The sequence below is a fragment of the Pinus tabuliformis genome, chromosome 5_2, assembly GCF_031772625.1.
Source record: "Pinus tabuliformis cultivar Carrire ecotype Pingquan chromosome 5_2, CPIR1, whole genome shotgun sequence".
NCBI classification, from domain to species: Eukaryota; Viridiplantae; Streptophyta; class Pinopsida; order Pinales; family Pinaceae; genus Pinus; species Pinus tabuliformis.
Window position 1 is genome coordinate 587,650,875 of NC_142306.1, and position 26,240 is coordinate 587,677,114.

The window sequence follows — 26,240 nt, forward strand, 5'->3', positions numbered from 1 at the left end:
TTTATAGTTCATAAAGAAGAATACAAAAGTAGTTTTCTCTATTTGTTTCTAAGGTCACTGTCACACCTTAGTGGGATAGGGTCGTTCTGAATAGACACTTTTCCCGTTAACAAAATGGCGACTCCGCTGGGGACGATTGTCTAATTAGTTTGTTTGTGTTTCTCTTGTTGTTTGTTTCATAAACTTAGAAGTAGCAATCGAACTGCATTTGCCATTAACAAATGCAAAGTAGACATCTGCTACTTCAATCCATTCACTGGATCTGTTTATGATTTGAACAGCTGATTCACAAATGATCTGATTGCCCTTTGTGATAGCTCTTAGACCTTCTTTAAATATACCCTCTGATTGTGCATTACTGATTGCTTTTATTCGGCCAAAAACCATAGATTAAACTGCAAACCGTGACCCAGAACCTAGATAGAATTCTCGTTTCTGCCCCAGCGCAGGCTCTGTGAAGAGGTTCTGCATTCCAACGCACTTCCCGAGAGGGCTACCTGCGCTGAAATGCAGTTTCTCTGTGTAACAGGTGCGCTGATCAGCCTAGCCTTATGCAGCTGAGGTTCTTTGCTTCATTTTTTCAGTTTTATCTCTGATTTTTGCAGCCTGTGATCAGTGTATGTGTCTGTTTAAAAACCCCTTTTCTTTGCCATAATTCTGCCTCCTTTGTACAAAAAGACTGTAGATGTTTTTGTGTGTTTTTTACGTCATTTACAGTTTTCCATTGCAAAAGTAGAATAGTCATACTGTCGTCCTTTGATTTAAATCTGTCGCAAGTGTCGATTTTGATCTTAGGAGAAAATTTATTTGCTGTTGATAATCGATTATGCTTTTACTTTTGCCTTTGGTTTGAATTTGTGACTTTCTAGTGTCAAAACGAGTATTTATTTCAAAATCATAAAGTGTCATAATCATCTCTACCTTTTGATTTCGAAAAGAAGCTTGTTTGTGTTTGTCACTTGAAAGCAAATTCAGATTTGTACATCAACTTTCTTTTTATGCATCAATATTAAGAAAGTGAAAAACAAATACATGCACATGTGCATTTGCATATTGACAGTCTGTTTGGCCTGATTTAGGAAAGTGCATTTACAGTGTGCTCTTTGCTCTTTGCGAAAAGATTGTGTCTTTCTTTTCCCCTTGTAGCTAAGATTTTCATTGCTGAAAAGAGATAAAAGTTTGCTTATCATCTTTAGATTGCATTTTAGGAATTACATCTACATCTCATGGTGAACCCAAAAGGCAAACTTCATAAGAAAGATCAACTTAAAATAAATTCAATGAATCTAACAACGCTTTGGAACTTAACACACAACATTTAGAGGTCTAGGCTAGAGACGTATTCCAGCGTCGTAAAGCCTAGTAACTGTTGTCCTCACTGATGGTTGGGTGATTCCTCCACTTTGAGACGATAAGTGCCAGTATGGACTTGTGCTCCCACGTATCGTCGAGTATATATTGGGAGACCCCTATAGGCTTAAAACCTTTTATCCATAGGAAGCCGTGTCAGCCGCCCTACTGATCACAATGCACCGAACACAGCATTCGGGAAGATTGACTGCCGTACCGTAAAAAGTATTCTGCAGTTTTGCGATTGGTTTGGTACTCCCTCTACCTAGACCTCCAGAGCAGTCCCTTTCGTTCCTTTTCAGACTCCTTAACGGAAAAGGTCCATCTGAGCACTTGTCACTTCAGGCTCATTAAAAATCGAAGGAGACTAGAGTCATCTTTTGTTTTTTCTCGACTCTTAAAAACTGAAAAAACAAGTTGTGTCAAAAGCGTCTAAAATTCATTTAATTCGGAAACATACTTCCCCTTTTATTTTAGTTGATCGAGTAATCCGCAATCGTGGAAGAAAGTCAATTGAAACCCCGTCATTCGCGGAGGCTTACGAGTCAACCGTCTTTGTCTCCAAAATCAAAACCAGTACGGACAAAGCGAACTCATTTAACCGGTTCCAGATCTCTAATTAAATTTAGAACAAGTGTTCCAACGACATCAGAGACTCCGGTTACTCCAAACATTTCTGGAATCCCTACCTCTACAGAAGAAGTTCAACAGCCAAAGAGGGACAGTGATACTGATCCTAGTCTGAGAGTAAACACTTGTGTTACCGAACCAGTTCCATCTACAACCGGTTCGGAGAGTCTTACTCTTCAAACATCTGTCACTGTCGATTCCATACCTTCTTCGGCACCAGAAATATTTTACGGACCTGACGGTCTTCCCCTTCCACCTGGTCTGATTGCAATTGAAGAAATTGTAGAAGATCCTCAAACAAGTACTCCAACACACTTTGGAGTCAGGATCACTCTATATCCTTCTTCATCAGAAGTTAGTCTACCACCAGCAGAAGTTCCTGTAGAATCGCTAGGTAATCTTTTGGATAGACTACAAATGTCTGAACAACCGTCAACATCTAGGACTGTGTCATCCGACACAGCGACGGTAGAACTCCTTGCTGTCACTCCGACAATGTTCGCCGGAATACCATCAGTCCCGACTAGCTCTCAATCGCTAGAAGAAGCCCACTCGGGGGCTATTACGACAATATGGTCCGTTCCTGTTTGTTCATCCGGAATAATATCCGGAAACTCTTATGTTGAGTCTCAACAAATTGATCCATTTGGAGGTCAATTTGGGCAGTCCGGTCCCCAAGGGCAAACAATTCCCTTGAGTTTCGGATTACCACCGTATGGGGGGCAGTATGCCCTTTCATTATCCCCTCCAGGAGGATATCCATACGGGAGTTCACAACAATATTCAGGTTATACCGGAATTACCTCAAGTGGTTGGGTACCTATACTACCTCAACAACCAAGAGTTGTGTATTCAATGCAACAATGTGTACCTATGTCGAACATCCCGACTACGCCAGCTATTGTGACGGTGTCGCAAGTTCAAGCGCTGCCTGTTGCATGCCAACCTCAGGTCTCTCAGGTTGTAATGCAACAGCCCCTTGACCCTGCAACTCAACCACAATCACCGACTAGTGGGGCGACACAGGTCCAGACGGGTACAATCACCCCCCACCTTGGTCCAACGGTTAGTATAGCGCAACAGCACATGGCTTCACAACCATGGCTGGTGCAATACCAACAACCACAATTCCAACAAGTATATCAAGGTTCTGAGCAGCAAATCTTTGCGAACAGTGGACAGCCGTACATTCAAAATGGTCAAAATCAACCATTTTACAATGGTCATGTCCACCAACCTTACCAGTCATACCAGCATCAAATGCATTATGCTGGTATGTAAAGACCAACTGCTCAAGCAATCCCATCTTATCCTGGGTATGCTTCACCTAACCTGAATCAACAGTTACCCTTTGTGGCAACCTTAGAGTTACCTGATTTAAATCGGTTAACAAACGATCCAATTGCTTACGCCCCTTGGTGGCCAGCGATTCCGCATAAACTTCCATCAGATATTCCTAAATTTAATGGAAATCCGGGTGAAGATCCATCGAATCACGTGATGACCTTTCATCTATGGTGTTCATCAAACACGCTAAATGATGATTCGATAAGACTTCGCCTCTTTCAGAGGACGTTAACGGGTCCAGCGGCAAAATGGTACATTGAATTGCCTAGAGCTTCATTCGACAACTTCAGTACCTTAGCCACAACCTTTTTAACCCATTTTCAATTACCGATAAGGTACGAAACGGGAACAGAACTCCTTACCAACTTCAAACAGACAACGGCCACTCACATATCTGATCATATACATGAGTGGCGACGTCGTTGTAGGATGGTAAAAACGTACGTCCCCGATCAGCTATTAGCTGAATGGTTTATCAAGTCATTACTACTTTCCAGCACGGAAGATGTGGCAAAGGGGGGAGTCGTAACAGAAGAGCAAGTTATCGCTCGTGCACAATATCTGGATTTGATCTATACTCAGTCCGGCATGCTCTACGACAAAATACCTGACACCCCTAGACTGGAATTCTCAATTCCTCCTCCTCCTAAATCAAACAATGACTCTCATGCCGGCGATGGCGTGATTGGCACGACAGACACGAAATCGACAAAGGATACATCCAAGAAGGCCCGTAAGATTTCAGGTCAAAATGCAAAAGACGAACTTCTTGCTTCGGAAGTAAATGCCGTATCGACAGATAAGGGCAAAGAAACCAAACAACCAGGAAGCAAGAAGAAAGGCAAAGGGAAGAAGAAGAAACGGGATGAATCATCACCTGAAAAATCTTCTTCAAATCCTCCTGGAAATAGGAAACCAAGAACTCCATGCCATATATGTGATGAGGATCACTGGACCTCAGAATGTCTGTACAAAGCTGAGCTTAAGAAATTCTTTAAGAGTTCGAAAACCTCAGCAGTGTTAACTGATCCGTTTCCAAATCCAGGAACAAATCTGGTTGAAAGTGGAAATGCTTCCCCGTCTCAAGTGATGATGTTGTCGATTTCAAAACAGCAGAATGATGCTTTGATTTCGACAAGGAACAAAGATTAAGGGAATCCACAGTTGTCGAACAACAAGGATAAAGATCAACCAAGTAGTTCGACAACAACTTCGACAGAGGTTGTACCACCCACCATCCCTGAATTGACGATAAAACCGCCGAAGGGAGTAGTACACAAGTCGACATTTAATCCCCGTGCTAGAGCGGCGCAGCATTATAACATAGTGGTTGATTTGGCCCAATCGCCATCCGCTATGTCGACTCTTGAAGTACTACAAAATTGCCCATCCCAAAGGCAGGCTTTGTTATCAGCCATTGGTGGGATTGACCCAAAGGATTCCAATCTTGTATCCTTCGACCACAAGGGATACTATCCTCAGTTACCGGCTCAACTAGCTTTCCTTATTCAAGTGAAAGCCCTCAACAAAACTGTTCATCGAACAATTATTGATGAGGGGGCATCTACATGCATTATGTCGATGAGTTGCTGGAAAACTTTAGGATCTCCAACCTTGTCGCGATCTTCGACGACATTAAAAGCATTTGATGGAAGGACATATACCCCATACGGTATCCTAAATAACTTGAAAGTTGAACTAGGAGGGAAAACAGTAGAAGTAGATGTTGAAGTCATCGATGGGAATCTTGATTACAACATCCTTCTGGGATGACCATGGATATATGCCATGGCAGCTGTTGTGTCGACCTATTTTAGAAAGATTGCATTCCCCTTTCAAGGAGGAATTACAATCGTCGATCAACAAAACTTCCTCCCCAATGGTTCTCAAGTTACAGGAAGCATTCCCATGATCCATGGAAGCCCCCATTCACTTCAAAATATCGGAGTAGGCCTACTAAAAGATCCTATACTAATGGGAACTTTCGCTCTTCCACCTCCAATCGATCTGGGGGAAGTAGCGTCGATAGGAACCTGCAACATGATATCTTCTACAAAGATGTTAGAAAACGATATCAGCATGGATCATGCAGTGGTTTTGCCCCCAAGCCCAATAGAAATATTATAGCAATCAATGTTTCTAGCATGGGAAGCAAACCCAAATCAACGCTCATCAAGCGTTTGGATAGATAGGTCTAGAGAATATGGTACTCCTTTAGATCCTTGGTCACGAGTGCATGTCACCGACGAAATAATTGTCCAATCTATGGTAATTGAAGGAGCACCATGGAATAATTCCCACCATCGTTCCCTTCTTCCGGATTGTGAAGAAGATACTCAAGATGACCTTTATCATCCTTCAGTCTTTGATTTTCTATCAAATACTGTAAATACGGTGGATTCCGAGTGAAACTTATCCAACATTGAAGAGACTATAGCCATAAATATCTCGACCAAAACAGATGTTGTAGAGAATATTTATGTTGGCAAATGTTGCTCTCCTTCAGAACTGGAAATATATAACGCTCTTTTCCGCGAATTCAGAGATGTCTTTGCTTGGTCATACAGTGAAATGCCAGGCATTGACTCGAGTATCGTTGAACACGAAATTAAGATGTATCCAGATGTCAAACCAGTACGACAACGGCTAAGGCAGGTGCACCCCAAGAAAGCCACTGCCATTAAGGCAGAAGTTGAAAAACTTCTCCATGCTGGTTTCATCTACCCGGTTCCTCTAACCGATTGGGTATCGAATATTGTCCCTGTTATGAAGAAACAGGGGACAATTAGGGTGTGCGTTGATTATAGGGATGTAAATCAAGCTTGTCCAAAAGACAACTACCCTACACCCTTCATCGACCAGATAATTGATGAATGCGCCAGATGCGAAATTTTTTCATTCATGGATGGATTCTCCGGGTATAATCAAATAAATATCCGCCCACAGGACCAGTCAAATACTGCATTCATTTGTCCGTGGGGCACATTTGCATATCGAAAATTACCCTTTGGCTTAAAGAACGCAGGGGCGACATTTCAGAGGGCAATGAATTATGCCTTCCATGACATCAAAAACATCGTTCAACCATACCTCGACGACCTTCCGGCTCATTCGTGAAAGCGGACTGATCATCCGCAGCATTTAAGAGCGATATTTCTACGTTGCCGACACTACAAGATACGACTCAATCCGCACAAATGTGTATTTTGCGTCAGTTCTGGTCGTTTACTTGGCTTTGTAGTCTCCAAGGATGGGATTCGTCTCGACCCGTGCAAGGTCCAGGCAATCATAAATTTGCCTCCACCTTCAAATTTGCTTCAGATTCAGAAACTCCAAGGGAAAGCAAACTTTCTGAGGAGGTTCATTCCAAATTACGCCGAACTTGCTAAAGGTTATACACGTCTTTTGAAAAAGGAGGTACCCTTTGTCTGGGATCAGGTTGCGCAAGCTTCCTTTGATGCTTTGAAAGATTCCCTAATGAAAGCATCATTAATGTACGCCCCTGATTATCAAAGAGATTTTAACCTGTATTTGGCTGCAGCAGATACGACCATTGCGATGGTTTTAGTTCAAGAAGTCGATGGAATTGAGCATCCTATATATTATTTAAGTAAAAACTTAAATGATACAGAAAGCAAATATTCTTACGTTGAAAAGCTAGCACTTGCAGCTGTTCAAGCGATACAGAGATTTCAACACTATGTCCTCTTTCGGAAAACTACCATTCTGTCAGATTGCAACCCCATGACTTATATATTGTCGCGACAGTTGTTGGGGGGAAAATATTGAAAATGGATAGCAATCCTTCAAGAGTTTAATCTGGAATTTGTAAAATCCAAATCAAAGAAAGCTCTAGTTTTCGCAGAATTATTATGCGATCTCCCATCATCGTCCAACGATGAAACATCCGAAGAATCAATCGTGGATGAAAGTTTGTTTCTGATATCTACAAGCAACGAGTGGTATGGGGATATAATCATTTATCTCCAAACCCAAAAATTTAGGCCAAACACCTCCCACTCTGAACAAAAACGTATTCGATACCAAGCAAAAGACTACATGATCGTCGGTGATACACTTTACCATCGTGGTATCGATACAGTTCTGAGAAGGTGCCTCACCCATGAGGAGGCCGAGAAAACCCTGAATGAGTGTCATTCAGGCACGTGTGGGGGGCATCAATCTGGATATGCTACAGCACAAAAAATCTTACGAGCAGGATACTTCTGGCCAACAATGTTCAAAGATTGCATAACCGCAGTCAGAAGTTGCCATGCTTGTCAAATTTTTGATAGCAAAACCAGAAGACCACCCGTGCCTCTGTAGCCAATAGTTGCTATTGGGCCATTCGCCAAATGGGGCATCAATTTCATGACATGTAACCCCACCTCGACCGGGGGGCATGGGTATATCATAGTCGCGGTTGACTATTTTACCAAATGGGCCGAGGCGATGCCTACATTAGATAATACTGGTGAAACAGCTACCCTCTTCTTTTTCAATCATGTAGTCGCCAGATTCGGCATACCACAGGCTATAGTCACAGATCATGGATCGCATTTTCACAATCACATGATGGTCGAATTAGCTGCCAAACTAGGGTTGTCTCATGACAGCTCTACTCCGTATTATCCGCAAGCCAACGGACAAGTTGAAGCGATCAACAAGGTCCTAAAGCGCATGTTGCAAAGGATGATCGGAGTTCACAAAAGAAGATGGCACCTAATCATGTACTCAGCCTTGTGGGCTTACCGAACGTCAGTAAGGAATGCAACCGGGTTCACACCCTTCCAACTGGTGTATGGCCTGGAAGCAGTCTTACCAATCCAGTGTGAAATCTCGTCTCTCAAACTCGCGATTGATCTCCTCCCTGGAACTTCAGAAGAAGAGGCTCGTTTCTTGGAATTAATCCAATTGGATGAAACCCGTCGTGACGCCGCTTTGGTTAACGAAGCCCATAAGAAACGAGTCAAGGCGCAGTTCGACAAAAATGTCGAACCCCGTGTCTTCTCAGAAGGTGACTTGGTCTTGCTCTACGACCAAGAATCCGATAAATTGGGAGTAGGTAAATTTAAGTCTTTATGTATGGGCCCCTATATTGTTAAACGAGTGTTAGTGAAAGGAGCCTACGAGTTAATGGATTATGACGGAATTCCACTGGCGCAACCTCGTAATGGGTTGTACCTCAAGCGTTACTATGCATAAATAGTAACCAATATGCTTTTGTTATATTTTTGTTTTCGCTAAAGTGTTTGTTTTGGTCGAGTAATCCACCTTTTTACATTTATTGCAGATGTCAAACCCATTGGAGCCATGTGTTGGATATGCCGACGGAGTGAGTCGTAGTTCGCGGAACCTGTCCTCCGCAGCCTGGGCCATTTTTAATCCAAGCGGCGAGTTAGTAAGTTTCAGAGGTGTATGTATTGGTCGATCAACGAATAATATCGCTGAGTATAGCGCGTTGATAGAACTTCTCTCTGATGCCATCACTCATGGTATACGCCGACTAATTTTCAGGCTAGACTCACAACTCGTAATACTACAACTCAATAGTATATATTCCGTCCGAAACCCAGCTATTTATCGCATGTTCCTAAGGGTTAAGATTTTGGAAAGACAATTTGATCTTATTCAATATCAACATATTTCCAGAAACTTAAACACATTAACCGACTCATTAGCAAACTATGTGTTAGATAGACATTTGCAACATTTATAAAAAGAAACACATCATCAATGTTTTACATATGGATCATGTAACTCAACCAAAATAAAACTCCGAAAATCAAAAATATATATAGTTGTTTATGGTTCACACATAATGTTCTGTAACCAAGACAAAATTGGTCACGCGACCCAAAAACTCAAAATTCTAGGGGGCACCCTAGTCTAATGATGCTCGTGATAGCAAGTCACAGCCTGTGTGATCATGCGTAAGAGACGAGTCCATCATCTGGGCACACCAGTAGTATGCCGCTGTAACCGCAAAGGTAGCTCATCGGTCCTCACATCCGGAATACTGAGAGTGAGGCCCTCAACCTGCTCTTGCAAAGCTGAGAGAGTCTCGGCCACATCAAGGTCACGAAGAACAGCTCTTCCGACAGCCTCTCCTGCTGGGGCAACAGCTGGTACTCTCAGGTGAACTACTGGACGAACAGGACCAACATCTGCATGTACACATGAGTTTGATTAAAGTCTTGATAGAATAAAGCACAAGAACATCGCAAGCAAAAAACGATAAACAACAATATGGTCAAAGATTTTACCAATAGCACCCCACTGCTCGCCATCCGGCAGTACTAAATCTGGATCACCCCGGAAGTCCATACCAGCATATGGATACTTGGAATAAACCATCTCCTGACGATCAAACCACCTGAAGAAGGTATCAGAGAATGAAATCTGAGACTAGCCAGCATGCCTAGACATATGGTCAACCCATCTCTGCATACGTGGTTCAGTAGGAGAAGGTAAATCGAGTGCAATGTACTGCGGCTGCATCAGTGGTATCTTCTCCAAGGCAAAGGCGGTCAAAATAGAACTGAACCCAAAGTTCTTCAACCTTCCGTTCTTTATCTTGGTCAACTGTTCTTTCATCACAAGAAGTACTGCGTCACACCAGTTGAACACCTTCGGTTGGAGGCATTCCAAGGCATGCTGCATATAGGATCTGTTGGCTACATGAAGAGACGCACTACCGGCCATCCTACCAAAAGTAAACAGGATAGTCCTAAGGGACCTGTTAGTGACATCACGGATGATGATCTTGCCGTCTTTACTCGGCTGAGATCCCTCTCTGCAATACCGGCGGACATAATCTCTCACAGAATCGCCTCCTCGGGCCGAACCTGACAAAGAGATGGGGGCACCCCGCCTCGACAAGCCAATCAAGAAATAGATGTCTACTGCAGTCAAGGGGATAGATTTGCCCCTAATTTGGAAAACCTGATTAGTAGGATCCCAAGCATCGAGCAAATACTGCAGTAAGTTAATCTGCTGTCTCATGCTAGAAATACGGAAGAACTTCAGCAAGCCACAATTCCGCAGCGCGTTCACTGTAACTGGATCATGTAGGGCAATCATGTCCTCTTCTTCATGCTCACGTTCTCGCCATGTAAGGGTCATTTTGCTCCAAATCTCTGAAAAAACAAACAAGAGAGGAGTTAGATCCAAATTTTGGTGAGAAACAGGCAAGAATTCCATCAAAAATTATGCAGCAAATTCCCTTTCTGCGCTCAACGCACCTGCAGCAGTGTTCTAGGTGCATTGAATGTCAAACTGCCTTCATACAGGCCAGCATTCAACGTAGGTTTCGATACACTGGGGGTGCGTTGATGGCAGAACGAGTCTCTCAAACCCCAGGGGCTCAGAAAAGCAGGGAATTAGGCTCAAAAAGCAAAATGGAAACCATGAAATGAAAGAGCTCAGGTTTAGCTCCTACCTGGTCCAGACGGCGCCGAGAATCGTCCACAGGATCTCTCGAAATCAACTGATGAAAATCAAGGGGGGAAAGCACCTCCAAAGCTCCAACAAACCAAATTCAAATGAAATGGTAAAATGAGAGGTAAAAAACACTTTTTGATTACTTTTACGTAGTTCAAAGAAAAATATTAGCATTTTAATCTCGTTTTCAAGCAAATATTGTTCATTTCTGACTAGTTTGATGAAGCAGTTGAAAATACAGTACGATCTTTGGAAGGACAAAGCTATTTATGGTAAAAAATCAAAACAAGACCATCTGATCGAGCAGTTTTAGCACATAGTTCAAGCTCGTTAAAAAATAAACATAAGACATGAGCAAATGTTTCCACCCGCGTTTAAGCTCATTAAAAAATGAACTATTCCCCGGTAAATAACCACCGTGAATGTAGTACTTCAGCCATTAAAGCCTTGGTCGTGTTTGCACCGTCACCTCCACTTTTTCATTGGCCGATCATTCACCCCCATCTGATTGTTTACCCATTTTGAGGAACAGCTGCGAAGAGTGATCTCACTAGCCATCCTTGTGACACTGCCGTGATTGGAAAATTCCAAACCTTACCTGGAATCAGCTGCTACCCATTTTATCACTCGTTCCTCAAAAGACGAGTCTTCTTTAAGCTCTTTTCAACTGACTCGTAAAATATGAAAAGATTGCCGAGTTTTGGCCTTCCAGCTCGTTAAAGTGACGGGAAGTGCTATCCCTCCTCTAGATTTTAATCTTTTTGGACCTGAGGGATTATTGCACAAAAAGATCGAGCGCTTGTTTTGTTCGGCTCGTTAAAACTATCGAAAACTCATCCCTTCTGTATTGTTTTATACTTTTTCGGACTTAAGGGATTAGATGACGAAAAAGGAATTTTGGAGTTACCTTTACGTACCTTTTCAGACTCTCTAAAAATGAAAAGGACAGAGTTATCTTTATCATTAAACTCGTTAAAAAGATTAATAGCGACAAACTTGTCTTTAGACGAGAACGAGTTTCACTATCGCTAGACTCGTTAAAACATAGCGATGGGTTTGCCCGAAGGGAAAATTATAGAACAAGCATATGTTATCCTCCTCAAGCTTGACAAAAATAAAGAGGTGCTGGTCAGCAATGACTGGGGAAAAATTGGGAAGAAAACTCAAAGAATCTTTATTGGTAGCAAGTCACTCTTGAACATGACACTTCCACTCCGTGTCCGAGTCGGGTTGGGTTGTTTCATTCACCGGTCACATCACCATGGTCACGCCATACCATCCACATTTGGGGTAAATGCTACCAATCCATCACATAAGTGTCGCCGACATGTTCAAGAGAAGTCATCCAGAGAAGTCACCTGTGTCCCATCCACTACCATACATTATAATTCATTCTTTCATGACCGCCATCCTGAACCGTATATCATCAGATTGTTTTCACCTCCATCAAAATCATTTGCTCCGTTCCGTGTCATTGATGTGGGATTCATTAAGGCCCTCCTTTGATGGATCGCTTCTTGTTGACATCAGCTCATTATCCAAGAAGTTGATCTAGGAACACCCCATTCAGTACTTTGAAGCTTGCATGCCTCAATGGCAAGTTTCTCACTTCCGGCGACAGGTATACATCAATGACCTTCGACCGAAAGATTTTGCGTGGTGTTCGACGCCAATCCTTTATTCACACCACGTGAATTGTACTGCAGTACCTTGAGGATCATTATCATTATCGGTGATTCCTCTCGCGCTTGTTAACAGTTTACATCATTGACTGGTAATCAAGCGATGTCTTTCCATGTTCGACTTCAAAACATTTCTCACATGGATCGACTTGTACTTCGAGTGAAGATCGGACGAGATTGAAGACCCCGGATCTAGTTTCATCCATCCGGGCTGCGATATATATTCAGGAAAATAAAGACATTGAAATGTACAGCATTGCAGCACAGATAATCATCCTACCAAAAGGATGGTGGCTCTAACAGAATCATCAGTCTACCATCAGACGATTGTCTGTCCTATGTACATGAAAATGAATTTATAAAGCTGAGCATGAGAATGCCCGCCTCAGCTAGATCATGAAAACAGTATGAAGATAATGTATTGTATTGTATCTTATTACAGGTCTCCTCCCAGCATTGAAAGAACTTCGGATCCTCCTAATAAAGCATTTCACCCGATAAACGGCCTCATACTTTAGGGGGCAACTGTTATAGACATTTTTGTGCCTTACAGCTCTAAGCATGAAATGTCCATAAACCAAGGGATCCTAAGTCCCTAAAAGTGTTGTTCCGACCCCTAAAGGAACAAGGTCAACAAATTACAGCTTCTCCCAGAAGTTCTCCACCAGAAACTGCTCAGAATCAGTCAAATCAGGATCATTTCAGCTGCTCCACTGGCTAGCTGCGTTGCATAGCACCCAAATACACTAGCTAGGTGTGTTGCAATGCACCTAAATGCACTACCAGGGTGCGTTGAGCGGGAAATGACAAATGGCAGTGTCATTCCGCGAGGTGGAGAGACAATGGAAGCTTCCAGAATCTTCCCCAATGACACTTGCCTCACTGAATTCGACCAAGGATGAGTAAGAGGCTCTCAGTCTCCAAGTGGAAGCAAGAACTGACAGAGAGAAGACACTAGTCAAATCATAAGCTGACTCATCTTCCTTGCATACATCTATATATGGATCCCTCATCCCAGAGATCCAGAGGCTGGAATTTTGTACATTGCAAAGAATTGCTGTTGGTTTTGAGATAGATATCAGAGTATTGGGTGATTTATGCTTTGTTGGAGGTGAAGAGGGGCTTCTTTGCTGGGAGGTTGATGCTGGATCAGGAATCATCGGTTGTAACTCCTCCTGGATCTTCTTGTTATATCAATAAAACTATTTGAGTTTCTCCTACATGCTTGTGTATCATTGATGTTTGTTACATTTGTATGTTTAGCTTAAATCTGATCCTAAGCTTTTTATGAATATAAACCCATGTCTTTGTATAGTTTCCTTCTTCTGTGATCTTGCAAGTACTTGGTGAAGCTGGGCAAGTAAGGGAGCAGGTAGCTGGAAGCTATCAAAGAGGAGAGAGATTGGATCAAAGGACTAGCGCAAGACACAGGTTGGTTCATCCTATTCCTCTTTGTTTATAGTTCATAAAGAAGAATACAAAAGTAGTTTTCTCTGTTTGTTTCTAAGGTCACTGTCACACCTTAGTGGGATAGGGTCGTTCTGAATAGACATTTTTCCCGTTAACACTTCTGCTTGCGAAAATATGAAATTTGTTGGGATTATGTGTCCTAGCCATTGAGCTTATCACATCATACATCATGTCCACCCGACACCTCATTATCGTTGGGCCTTATTTGACACTCCTTATGAGGCTTGACATAACATTATTTTTCGTATATTTTCCCATCCCTCGGACCTGTTACCTAGGGATTTTCAAATGCACCTCACTTTTAAAATGTCGAGGATAATCCTCTAGGGTGATGTAATACGTGCCATGTGTTTCTTCCTGAGTGGTCCACGTGTCACTCATTTTAAGTCCGCTTGGGCACTTGAAAGTGCCAAATCTATAAGCCATGTTTCATTGTCCATGAGTTCCACAGCACCTCGAGATTTTATGTTGTTTACACCATCTCAAGAATTAGAGTTGTTGATGTCATGTTCCACCGTAGGTCGACAATGTTTCTGTTAACCAATCATATCACATCAAGTGTCCTTCCTCCATTGGACCATGTTGTCAAGGGTACAGATATAAGGGCTCATGGGCTTATGTTTTTTATCGATTTATTTGTAAAAATTAAAGTCGTTGGGTCATAAATTTTTAAGGGATAGGATGGGGATTGCCTTCAATAATAGAAGGATATATTTTCATTCCCCTAGAACCATCTCCCCGAAACATTATGCATGAGATTCCTTTGAAATTCTCAAGGAAGAACCTCCAAGGTGAAATGTCTTATGCGCTGCCCCCACATGATTTGTCTTGAGCTTTGATTGGTCAATCTCCGCACCTATTGTACACCTCTATGTGCCAACTCAGCCTAGACCCTAGATCCTTTACACTTTAGTATCACACTACCTTTGAAAACTCTTGGGGAAATACTAACTAGTGCTACATGTCCCAGTTGAGACCCACGTTGTTCCTCCTAAGATATCTATTAGTTCTCTACTCCAACACTATGTCAACTCTTTCATTCACCACTGATGCTTTTCACAGATCCCTCTTTTGTGGTTTCGTGGTAAAGCAGGGAGGGGGTTCGCTTTTAACAAAGAACATTGATCAAACGATCAGCGGTTTGGGAAATCTAGCCCATCATGGACACCCCTTGTTGTTTAACCCTTGGGTGAGTAAGGGCCCCTGCTCTTTCTTCAATGAGTTAGAGGTGATGTGTGGCACAAAATTCACCCACAAAATTTCCCACTATTTAATTGTTTCTCTACCAAATCCCCTACCAACTTTGGATAACCTTGCCAAAATTAGCGCCAACTAACCCCTTAGCACCAATTTAGCTCTACAACTTGGGATTTTGGTCAACTAATTTTGACTAGCCATATCTTTTGATCTTGGAGGCCTTTTTTGGACTTCAACATACCATTGGAAAGCTATTTCTGAGCATTATCTAATTGTGATACTTCCAAGAGCATAAAAGTTGATTTCCTTGAGCATAAATGCTTTCAAATCCTGAGCCACATAACCACCATAACTATAAAATTTATAACTTCTTGAATTGATCTGCTACTATGAAGATTCTCTACTAAAGGTTGCAGCCACCAGAAGACTCCCCTTGAACTTAACACACCATGCATCTTCCATCCTTACCATTTTGACATCAATGCCAACATTGTGCTTGACATATATTGAGATCAATGTGTTACAAATTGAATAGAAATTGAAATTTACATTGAATAGAAACTAAAATTGACATGTACATTAAAATCAATGCATTACATGTAAACTAAAATCAATGTGTTAAAAATTGACATGTACATTGAAATCAATAATTACATATATTGTATACTTAATAGAAATAGAAACATACATGTACATTGGAATCAATGTATTAGAAATTGACATATACACTGAAATCAACACATCTAGAAATTGACATCTACATTAAAATAATCAATGTGTTAGAAATTGAATAAAAAAGGAAATAAAAATAAAAATTGTCATTGAATATAAATTGACATTAAATAGAAAAAGAGATTGACATGTACAATAAAATCAATGCATCAAAAGTTGATATGTACACTAATCAACAACTTTGTAGATGTAAATAGAATAGAAATATAAGTATATGTAAATAGAATAGAAATAGAAATTGACATGTCCACTGAAATCAATGCATTTAGAAATTCATGTGTACACAAAAATCAATGCATTGATTTCAATGTACATGCACTAATTTCAATGTACATTTCTCATCATTCAACATTTGTTATTTCATTTCTATTCAACGTATTCCTCATATAGCTCTGGAAGTATACTTCTAAATAATACTCTCTATATTTTCAACAAATTGAGGAAAATGCGTAAATTTAAAATGATCAAATTCATCTCAGGCACATACATATACATAATTTTTTTATCATTTAAAAATTGTGCCCTATACTGAATATTAAAGAAGATAAATTGACATTGATCATTCTTGATGATACTCCCCATAACTTCAACTGAGGAAAGTGAGTAGATTTCAAATGAATAAATTGATCATAAACATATGCATATACATAATGTTGATCATCTACAAATTGTGTCACTATAATAAAAATCGAAGATGATAAACTTCCATTGATCCTTCTCAATAATATTCTATACTTTCAACTAACTAACAAATGTGAGTAAATTTCAAATGATTAGATTAATCTTAGACATATAGATAGTGTTGATCATATAGAAATTGTGTCACTATAATAAAAATTAAAGAAGATAGATTGACATTGATCATTCTCAAGAATACTCTCTGAACTTCTAACTAGCCAAAGAAAATGAGTAAGATTCAAATGATTAGATTGATCTTAAACATTTACATATGCATAATCTTAATCATCTACAAATTGTGTCACATCCCATGACTAAAACCAACCTCGATCCATCTTAACCCCAAATCTATCAAGTGACAAGAGGTATTAAATAACTTGAAGTGAAAACCTTGTTTAAAGTGAAAAACTTGAGGAAATGTTTTCACCTTGAGAGATTTGATCATTTTTTGTGCTTAATAGATCTAAGATTAAGATGGATCTAGGCTGATTTCATTCATGGACAATCACACAAAATTTGCACATAATCAAAATTATGTATATGTCTAAGATGAATCATATCACTTTAAAGTTACTCAATTTCCTTAGTTTGTTGAGAACATATAATAATAATAATAATAATAATAATAATAATAAAATGAATTTCAAGTTAATGAATTTTAAGTTAATTTCCTTTACTTTAGATACAAATGTGGCACATGATGGTGATGGTAAGAAAGTGACATGAAAATTGTGATGAAACTAATTGTAAGATCATGTTTTTACAATGAAATGTGAAGAAAATCATCTTTCCATCTCATATATAACATTTTAAGATCCTCAAAATGGCTTTGTAAGCTTGAAATATTTATCAAAATTAAAACAATTACAAGCCCTTTAACAGCCCATTAATATGTTTTTTGTAATTAAAAAACTGAAATATCGTGTAAACAAAATTCAATTTGTTATAAACATATATAAAAGAATCATTTAATTAAATATTTTTTATAGCAAAATTCTTATGAAAAAATACAAAATATGTTTGCTTATATTAGTGAATAACAATTATGATGAACTTGTTGGCATAAACCAATACTACACCCAAAAGATTTTAAATGAATACTTGTTGGCACATAATTAATCATATACTAAATAGCATTAACAACAATCAATTGATTAACCCCTTAATCTTTAATCTTTCTCTCTGTCATACATATATACTTACTTTGTAAATATCTTATATGTTTTAGATACTTCATTTGTGAAAATCCATGTGAAATATTTACATGAAATTGTCCCAATATTTTCCACGGAGATGGTTTAATTACAATTTTATAGTTTAATAGATTGTATAATCTTTGCATAAATATCTTATCTTGTTTAAATATTTCCTTATAAAAATCCATATGAAATGTTTACATGAGGTTGTCCCAAATATTTTCTATGGAGATGGTTTGATTACAATTTTATAGTTTAATAGATTGAATAACCTTTGCAAATATTAATACATTAGTGTACAATTTTATTAAAATAAAAATAATTTAATATTAGGGTTTCTCTAAGAGAGATATTAAATTGGTGAATCACACATACACACGAAATATGTTTTTTTGTAAATAGCTGATTTCATGTAAATATTTTTTTTGTAAAAATCCATGTGAAATGTTTAGATGAAGTTGTCCCAAATAGTTTACATGGAGATGATTTAATCACAATTTTATATGGTTTAATAGACTGTATAATCTTTAAACAATTGTATATGGTTTAATAGATTGTATTCTTTACACAATTTTATATTGTTTAATAGATTATATAATTTTTGCAAATATATTCATACACTGTTGTACAATTTTGTTAAAATAATAATAATTTAATTTGAGGTAGACCAAAAAGATATTAAAACGTAGATTGGTTTCTTGGTGAGATAAAAGATCCCCTTACCAAACCATATGAATATTAAACCACTTCTTACCCAAACCTCTTCAAAAAAATAGTAAATAAATAAATAAAAAATCAGTACAACCTGATAAATTCAATTTCCATGCACTGAAATTTGTAGACACATGGATTTATATCCGATAACCAAACCTACCATCCATTTGGCATAAATACACTTCCATGAACTGAAATGTGTAGAAATATGGATTTATATCTGATCAACAATCCTACCAACCATTTGGTTAAAGTCAAAATCCTGTGTTGTTAAACAACCATTAAACCGCATTTTTAAACAACTTTCTGAATCCTATCCCAGCTGTGACATAAGAATGCTCCCTGCCACGGTGATGCGTGCTCCCTGCCACGGTGATGCCTATCACTAATTATTTGGGAGCCCCGTACTTCTGCCTGGAAATACAAAATATCCATGGCATTCCAAATCTGGTTATCACTAAATGCTTACTTTGTGAGCTAAGGTTAATGATAGATGCAATTGACTTTGTGAGGTGAGGTTAATGATGGATGCAATTTAGTTTTGAAGATCAGTTTCATTGGTTTAGCTTTAGTCTTTAAAGTATTTTTGTTGGGTTTAATTCTCTGGACACTTTCAAGAAATTAGGCTTCGAGCTAACAAAAAGTGAACCCTTCAAATGATCTACCTAGTCCAAAAAGTGAACCCTTCAAATGATCTACCTAGTACAAATATACAGTGGACATTTACCAATGGACATAGCCGGACTAAAACCACTGAATCTGTTCTTTTGCATTCCCGACACAGCTATTTATAAATATTAGTTAGCTTCGACATAACTCATTCCGATGCAATCACCGGAAACATACTCTTGCAGCCCCTAAGTTCTTAGAGACTCTATAAGCGTAGGCATTTCATTAGAGCACTATCAGACTTTCAGGGCATCAATCCAATTCCAATGGAGAATCACTGTATGAGTATCTGCAAATACTATCCTGAAAGCCTACATGCTTCTTATGTAGATGATATCTCTGATGATGATGGGTATCTTTCTTATGCAGACGATGCTCAATATTTTGACATTGATATTTCGTTACCATTATCCAGAACAGATACCACCCCAAGCTCCAGCTCAAGCTCAGACGAGGATGATAGCGAAGATGAATTTGAGTTGGACTTCTCTATGTCCACCGCCAATCGCCCAAACCCAAATCACTGCATTTATCCACCTGCAGATAATGTCTTGTGTTACCAAAGCCAGCTGCCTCCCCTGCAACTTCCCACACCACTTCTGGATGACATTGATAAGGATATTGCCTCTCCTCAGTCTTGTAACGTCACTGGAGTCAAGATCCACTTCCCCAATTTGCTCAAAACTGCTACCAAGTTGAAGATTTCTTTGTTTGGAATCAGAAAGTCGGGTAAGCTTGGCATGTATTTGGAGCCTCCTTGTGCTGAATATGGTACTAACATTGCTACGGACTCTCCTGTGCCCAAGCAGAATAGACTGTTTACTGTGAAATTCAAGGTGGTGGAAGTACCGCTGGTGTCACTTTTCACTAGAGATAATTCCAAGGTTTCCAAGAAAGATAATAACAATGAGATTCAGAGGAAAGCACAGGAATCTGATGATGGAGAAGGACAGTGTAAAAGCACGGACAGAGATAAGAAGAAAGCCAAGGAGATTGTTCAGAAGTATGTGAAGAAGATCAAGCCTCTGTATGTTAAAATTTCACAGAAGTGTAATGAGAAAATTAGGTTCGGAGATCTGGAGAAACACGGGCAGAGAAATGGAGTGCAAAATGGTAAATGTCCGGGTTCAGAGAGAAGTGAGAAGCAGATCTCATTCTCAGATTTATCCGGTAACTTGAAGATGGTCTACAAGAATTTAGGTAAGGGGAAACAACAGCCTTCAGTGATGCAGCAGAAGCTTCCTCACTATAGTAGTGAGAGCACATTGATGGAGGTACAGAGTGCCATTCAAGGAGCCATTAAACACTGCAAGCTGTCCAGTTACATTGGAGGTAAGTAGTGTGGTAGCAGCCCCGATCTGTGCAGAGAGGCACTTCTCTTATGTTTTGAAATGGTCCTTGCTGAGGTTAACAAGGATTCCTTTCTTATTATGTCTGTTCATCCTAATGGCCAGTCATCTTATGTTTTCAGTGTTCACAGTGGTCCCTGTAAATCCTGATCCAATTAGGCATAGCTATTTATTTTCTTCTTTCGCAACAGCCCTTACAGATCCTCCAGGGCACTCCCCATCGCTTTTCTAATTATTTTCTATTTAGAGTTGGCAAAAGTTCAGGGTTCAGATCTCAGGGATTAAACCCCTAAATAGAGCTTATTAGGCACCTAAGCTCTCACCTGCATTCTTCATACTCAGGCATTATTCTTATTATTTTCATACCAGTGCAGATAGATCCTGTTAAGGATTCGTCTTACGGTTTTGCAATAGTGACTACACCGATAAGCATCCATCTTATACCCTTGTAAGCATAATTTTTAATCATGTAATTATTTATGGCGTTCTACTAGTTGGCCAGGTAGAAGTCAGTCATTTAGTTAGTGGTGCCTGCGGTTTGTGAGATCCTGATATTAATTTTTGTGAAGACATTACTGATTTGGCATAGAATAGTCTATTTGACAGTTTCCTTTTGTGTATCCAGGGATCTTGATAAAGGTAATAAGCACATTTTTCTTTGTATAAATGTTGTAGCTTTTGACTGGAACCATCCCCTACTCCAAGTTATCTGGATAGGCAGTTTTGTTATTGTTTTCACAATAGCTCCCTTTTCTTCTTTGCAGCTTGTGTGCACCTTCCATGTGACTCTGAGAATGTGGACCCCAAACAAGTGTGGAGTTACTTTTGAGCTTCCCAGCTTCCTCAGTTCAAAATCAAAAGATCTACTAAATTAGGAGACAACATTGAAGATGAACACATTAGGCTTTAGTTTTATAGTTTCTGCATTTTTAACATGCATTGTGTTTTTCCCAAGGCTGTCACCGACTCAAACTAGGCCTTCTATACAAATTAAAATAGCTGATCTAGCTGGTGATAAAATTGATTTTAAGAGTTGCAATTATTATTTATTTCTATGGGATGTCTCAAATTTGAACACCCTGAATCAAACTTCATAGCATTGGACTGAATCTTCTCAATGTCTCGGATTGCAGATACCCCAAATTGTCCAAATTTCAAATGTTCTGATGACTCCTAAGGTGACTCTTATGGAGGATGACCCCATGCAAAAGTGTTGCATCAGAGCTTGCAGAGTGCTGCCACAGATCTTCAGAAGAAAACCAGATTATCAGAAGCAGAGTGTGAATGTTACATGTTTTGACATATTTAGATGTTGTGTGTACAAACGTTGGTCATTATTTTATATATCTCGATTTTTATATCACCAATCTTTATATCATTATTGGTCAATGTAGTTAAAGCAAATCGTTCTTAGTGCACTGGGGTAAAGCTTTGCTGGTGAAGTTATAAGCTAATAAAATTTTACTTGGGTACAGTTTCTTAGCTTCAAAAGCAACATCATCAGTACAATGTCCGTCACAAAGAGGGTTGCATTAACTGCAATATCCTCCCCCATATTTATGGTCTCTAGAAGGTGGTTATGGAATGTAATTTTTATACTCCATTTGAAGCAGAGAGCCATGTGTACATATATTTTATCATTGAGATAATCAACTTTGTGTTGAATTTGATCTTGGTTGTTTTAAATTGTCCAAGGATCAGAGATGCATATGATTGTGTTTCTCAAGCATGAATCTTTTTGTACAAGTCAACATTTCTATGTAGGGATGAAAATAAGTTATTCAAATAAATAATCCATCTAATTTGGTAATCCATCTTATTTGTTAGGTTTGATTTGATTTCTGTATTTAGTGAGTTTTATTTAAGTGGTCAGAGAAACATACATATTTAAGTTGGAAGAGATACATACATATTGATTAAAGTATTTTTTAGGTTAATTACAAATTTGGTATATTTAATAGATATGAAGTAAAATTTATGATTTAAATCATTTTAGAAATTAATTAACTAAAAAACAGCTAAGGAATATGAATATATTCCTATTCATTGGCAACTTCCTAGGAAGTAAATCGAAGTACACATACTACTTCTGCACAGGAAAAAAAATTAACGACAATCCAAGTGCCCTTGGTTGAGGATCCAATTTATAGTTTTATTGTTCTCAGTGAAAGCCAAACCCATGGTGAAACTAGTTGACTAAAAATGTTAAAATTTAAGTTGGCAGTGGTGCATAGCTGTGAAATATTGATATGGGATTGTTTTTGTGCGCTTTATTGATTGGTATTGAATTTTTGGATCCGCTATGCAGTTAGTAAAATTCAGTGGGAATTTGTTATTTTATTTTAAATAAATTCGAAATTTATTTAGAATAAATAATTTCAAAATTAGGTGTAATATTTTTTTTTCATCCTCAAATTGAAAGTAATATTATGAGTGAGAATTTTAAGTATAAATACAATTAAGTACATAATGTAATTAATATGAAAATTGAGAGTTGATTATGATTGTTTTAAATATTAGTGATAGCTATTTTAAACTCAAAAGAGTTTGGACAAGAGATGTAATTTTTTAGTTAAATTATTGGAGGAGATTTCCTTTCAAGATATTAATTTTGGAGAACAATCTATATCAAATGGAGAAAAATCTACAACTTTAAGATATTCAATATAAGCTGGAAATTTAAAATATTAGAACCATAACAAAAAAGTGCAAATAAGTTTTTCTTAAGAGGGACAAATGATTATCTGCCTTGTTTTTTTTTCTTTTATAAAGAATGTACAAACATGGAAACAACGCTACCCATAAAATCATGTATACAATTTGGAAACAACTTAATTAAAATATAAGAATGCAACTCAAGGATTTTTTTGAACATTTCATATACAAATGGAAACTGCTAGTTACATAGATGATGTAACTAGCAATATCCTAACAACCTCCCACTTAGCAATTACATTAACCATGGCTGAAGCCCCACCTTCAACCACAACAAGCAAATTTCCTTCCATCCACTACCTTAGTAAAATAATTTGTGGTATTGTCTTGAGTCCTAACCTTGAGTATAGTTACTGCATGAGACTAATATGCTTTGTCCATGGATGAAACTTGGTATTTTTTACCAAAGAAATTTCACTATGATTGTCACAAAAAATAGGCATGGACTTAGGTTCAAGTTTGATATCTCTGTATACCCTTTGCAACCAAACAACCATCTTCGAAGTCTTTTATGCTAGAATGTACTTTGCTTCAATCTTGGAATAGAAAACCACTCATTGGAAGGGTTTCCTCTTATTCTTTCAACTCACAACTCCTTTAAATAATGTGATATACACACATTAGTGGACTTCGCATTGTCCACATCACTTGGATGGTCAACATTAATGAACCCATGCATCCAAAAATTCTCGGTTCCATCTTGTTTATAGAAAATAACATAGTCACTAGTGCATCATGAGCACCTAAAAATCCTTTTCACAATTTTTTAATAATCTCTCCTTGGATTTTCCATTTACCTACTTACAACTCCCACTGCATATGCAATGTATGTTCTTATGTTGAACATTGCATACATAAGTCTGCTACTTTCCTTAATGACATTTTTTCCATCTCATCATCCTCTCATTTTCTCTTATGATCCATGTCACTCAACAAACTCACTTCCACTTGAGATGGAGTACAAGTAAATTTTCATTTATCCATCCTAATGTGCTCAAGTATGTTTTCCATGTATTTTCTTTAGAAGTAGTCTCTCTTCACCTTAATTCTCAAACAATAATGCAATTAATCCAAGTCCTCATCTCAAACTCTCGTGAAAATTATGGCTTAGTCTCCTTGACTGGATTCTTTCAATCATTAACCAATATAATATTATCAACATACAAGACCAAAATAATGAAGTTATTCCACTTCACTTCTTACAAACTTTTGTCCTGCAACATATTTATCAAGCCATCATTACCATTGTCTTCAGGACAACTTCTAGACATATATTGATGTTTTCAACTAGAACACCATATCTTTGTAGAATTTTCTCTACAAATCAGCTAGCTCACTGATATCATGTAGAAATTTCACCTGCAGATCAAACTGATATATGCAATGTTCTAAAGCATAATACTAGATCTACATCTACCATAAACTTTGTGGAAGCTTAATTGAACATGAGAAACATCAAGGATGAACAGATATAACTGATAAGAAGGAATCAATCACACATAACACAGAAGAATTTATCCAGGAAAAGCACCAGCCTAAAACCCCATCTTTGTATTATTAATCAAGTGGAAATCCTCAACAACATACAAAAAGAATGAGCTCAAAAGCTATCATGTTCTCTCTGTACTCTGATATTGTAGCTCATAGACTACCTAGGCCTCAATATATAGGCCACAAGTCTTCCAAGCCCCTATTTCCTTGCACAATTTTGATTGGGGTCCAATGTCATAACATGTGTGAATTGGCCACATCATACCTGTTGTAACCTCAGGTACAACTACGCAATCCATAAGAAATAATATTCCTTCAGCATGCAAGGAATATTCACAAGGAATATCCTAGCAACTGATAGTACATTGTCCCTCCATTTGATCTCAACTGGGTCTCTGTCTGAATTGACATGCATGAGTTATCCATGAGTGAATACTCGGTTATCTGAAATACAATAGTTACATGCATGCACGCATTAACTAACTGAACTCTTATTAATTTAACAACTTGTTAAATTAATCTAACTGGACTTGACTCAGTTAATTGAGCCAAATAATTACAACTCAATATTACAACTCATCCTTATCTCATTAACTGATGGATAAATTCATCAATTAATAGATAAATTGTTGCATGTGCTCACATAGACTTCAAGTTTGATTTTCCTTAACTAATTAACTCAAGATGAATTAATTAATTAATTTAAAAATTGTTGTTAATATCAAATTCAAATTTTACTTCCTATTTCAAGTCTAGGGACTAACTAAAAATAGGAATCCATCTGAACTGCTAAAAATATAACTTATAATTTTAGCACTTTCATTTTTCATTCCCTGTTGCCCAATCCAACACTGGTACCCAAACTGCTATTTTTAGCAGTGCTATTTTTAGAACTTCTATTTTTAGCAATTTCTTGTTGCCATTTTCAAAACTCCCTCTCAACAAGAAAGGCTTCCTCTCGAACCCGATCCTATACCTCCGGAATGTTCTGCATGCAACACTTCTACCAAGTGTGATTGCTCCAGCAACTATCGGAACAAAAAAACTCCCAACTAACCTCTCTGTTGGACTAGAAACATACTTTGATGCTGAAGCTCTACCTACTGCTGACAAGTGCTCCCTCTTTGACCTCTACGCTACTGCAACATCTCCATGCATCTCACACTGTTGAACACCTCTCTGTGCTACCTTGCACTGGTGCAACACACTTGTGCCTCTCGCATTGCTGCAACCTGCTAACTTTGCACTGTCCTGGGATTCCCTGCACTGTAGCTCTCTTTGCCACTCCATCCGCATCTGTCTCTACCCAATCAGCTAGTCTTGCTACTCCTCATTGGGGCTTCTACAGTAAATTCGAATCAATGAGGTTGGGTACCTCAAGGATCCTACCCCTCTTCCTTAGGACGATCACTCCACATCACCCCACCTCCTACCTGGAGGTATGGCTGCATGTGATCCCTCTGCCCACCTGGCTCGAAGTTTCCCCCTACTGGAGGTCTCTGCATGAGTAGATGTCTCTACTTGATCTTCTTTGAGCTTCCCCTATTGTGGCTGCTCCACAACCTCCTGAAGCTGCT

At 38.6% G+C, this 26,240-nt stretch overlaps 1 protein-coding gene across 1 annotated transcript; it reads left to right on the forward strand.

The window, feature by feature from the left end:
- The first annotated feature begins 19,236 nt into the window (after positions 1-19,236).
- LOC149160354 (putative membrane-associated kinase regulator 2) lies at positions 19,237-21,688 on the forward strand. Its single transcript, XM_089436698.1, has 2 exons — positions 19,237-20,440; positions 21,591-21,688. Exons 1-2 carry the CDS (start codon positions 19,375-19,377, stop codon positions 21,632-21,634), a joined length of 1,110 nt encoding a protein of 369 aa, XP_089292824.1. The 5' UTR covers positions 19,237-19,374; the 3' UTR covers positions 21,635-21,688.
- The last annotated feature ends 4,552 nt before the right edge of the window (positions 21,689-26,240 follow it).

What these genes read in the sequence shown, in the direction of transcription:
- LOC149160354 (XM_089436698.1), top strand. Translation starts at nt 19,375, where the DNA reads ATGGAGAATCACTGTATGAGTATCTGCAAATACTATCCTGAAAGCCTA. An exon ending in GCTGTCCAGTTACATTGGAG is followed by an intron (nt 20,441 to 21,590) that starts GTAAGTAGTGTG and finishes CTCGGATTGCAG; the next exon opens with ATACCCCAAATTGTCCAAAT.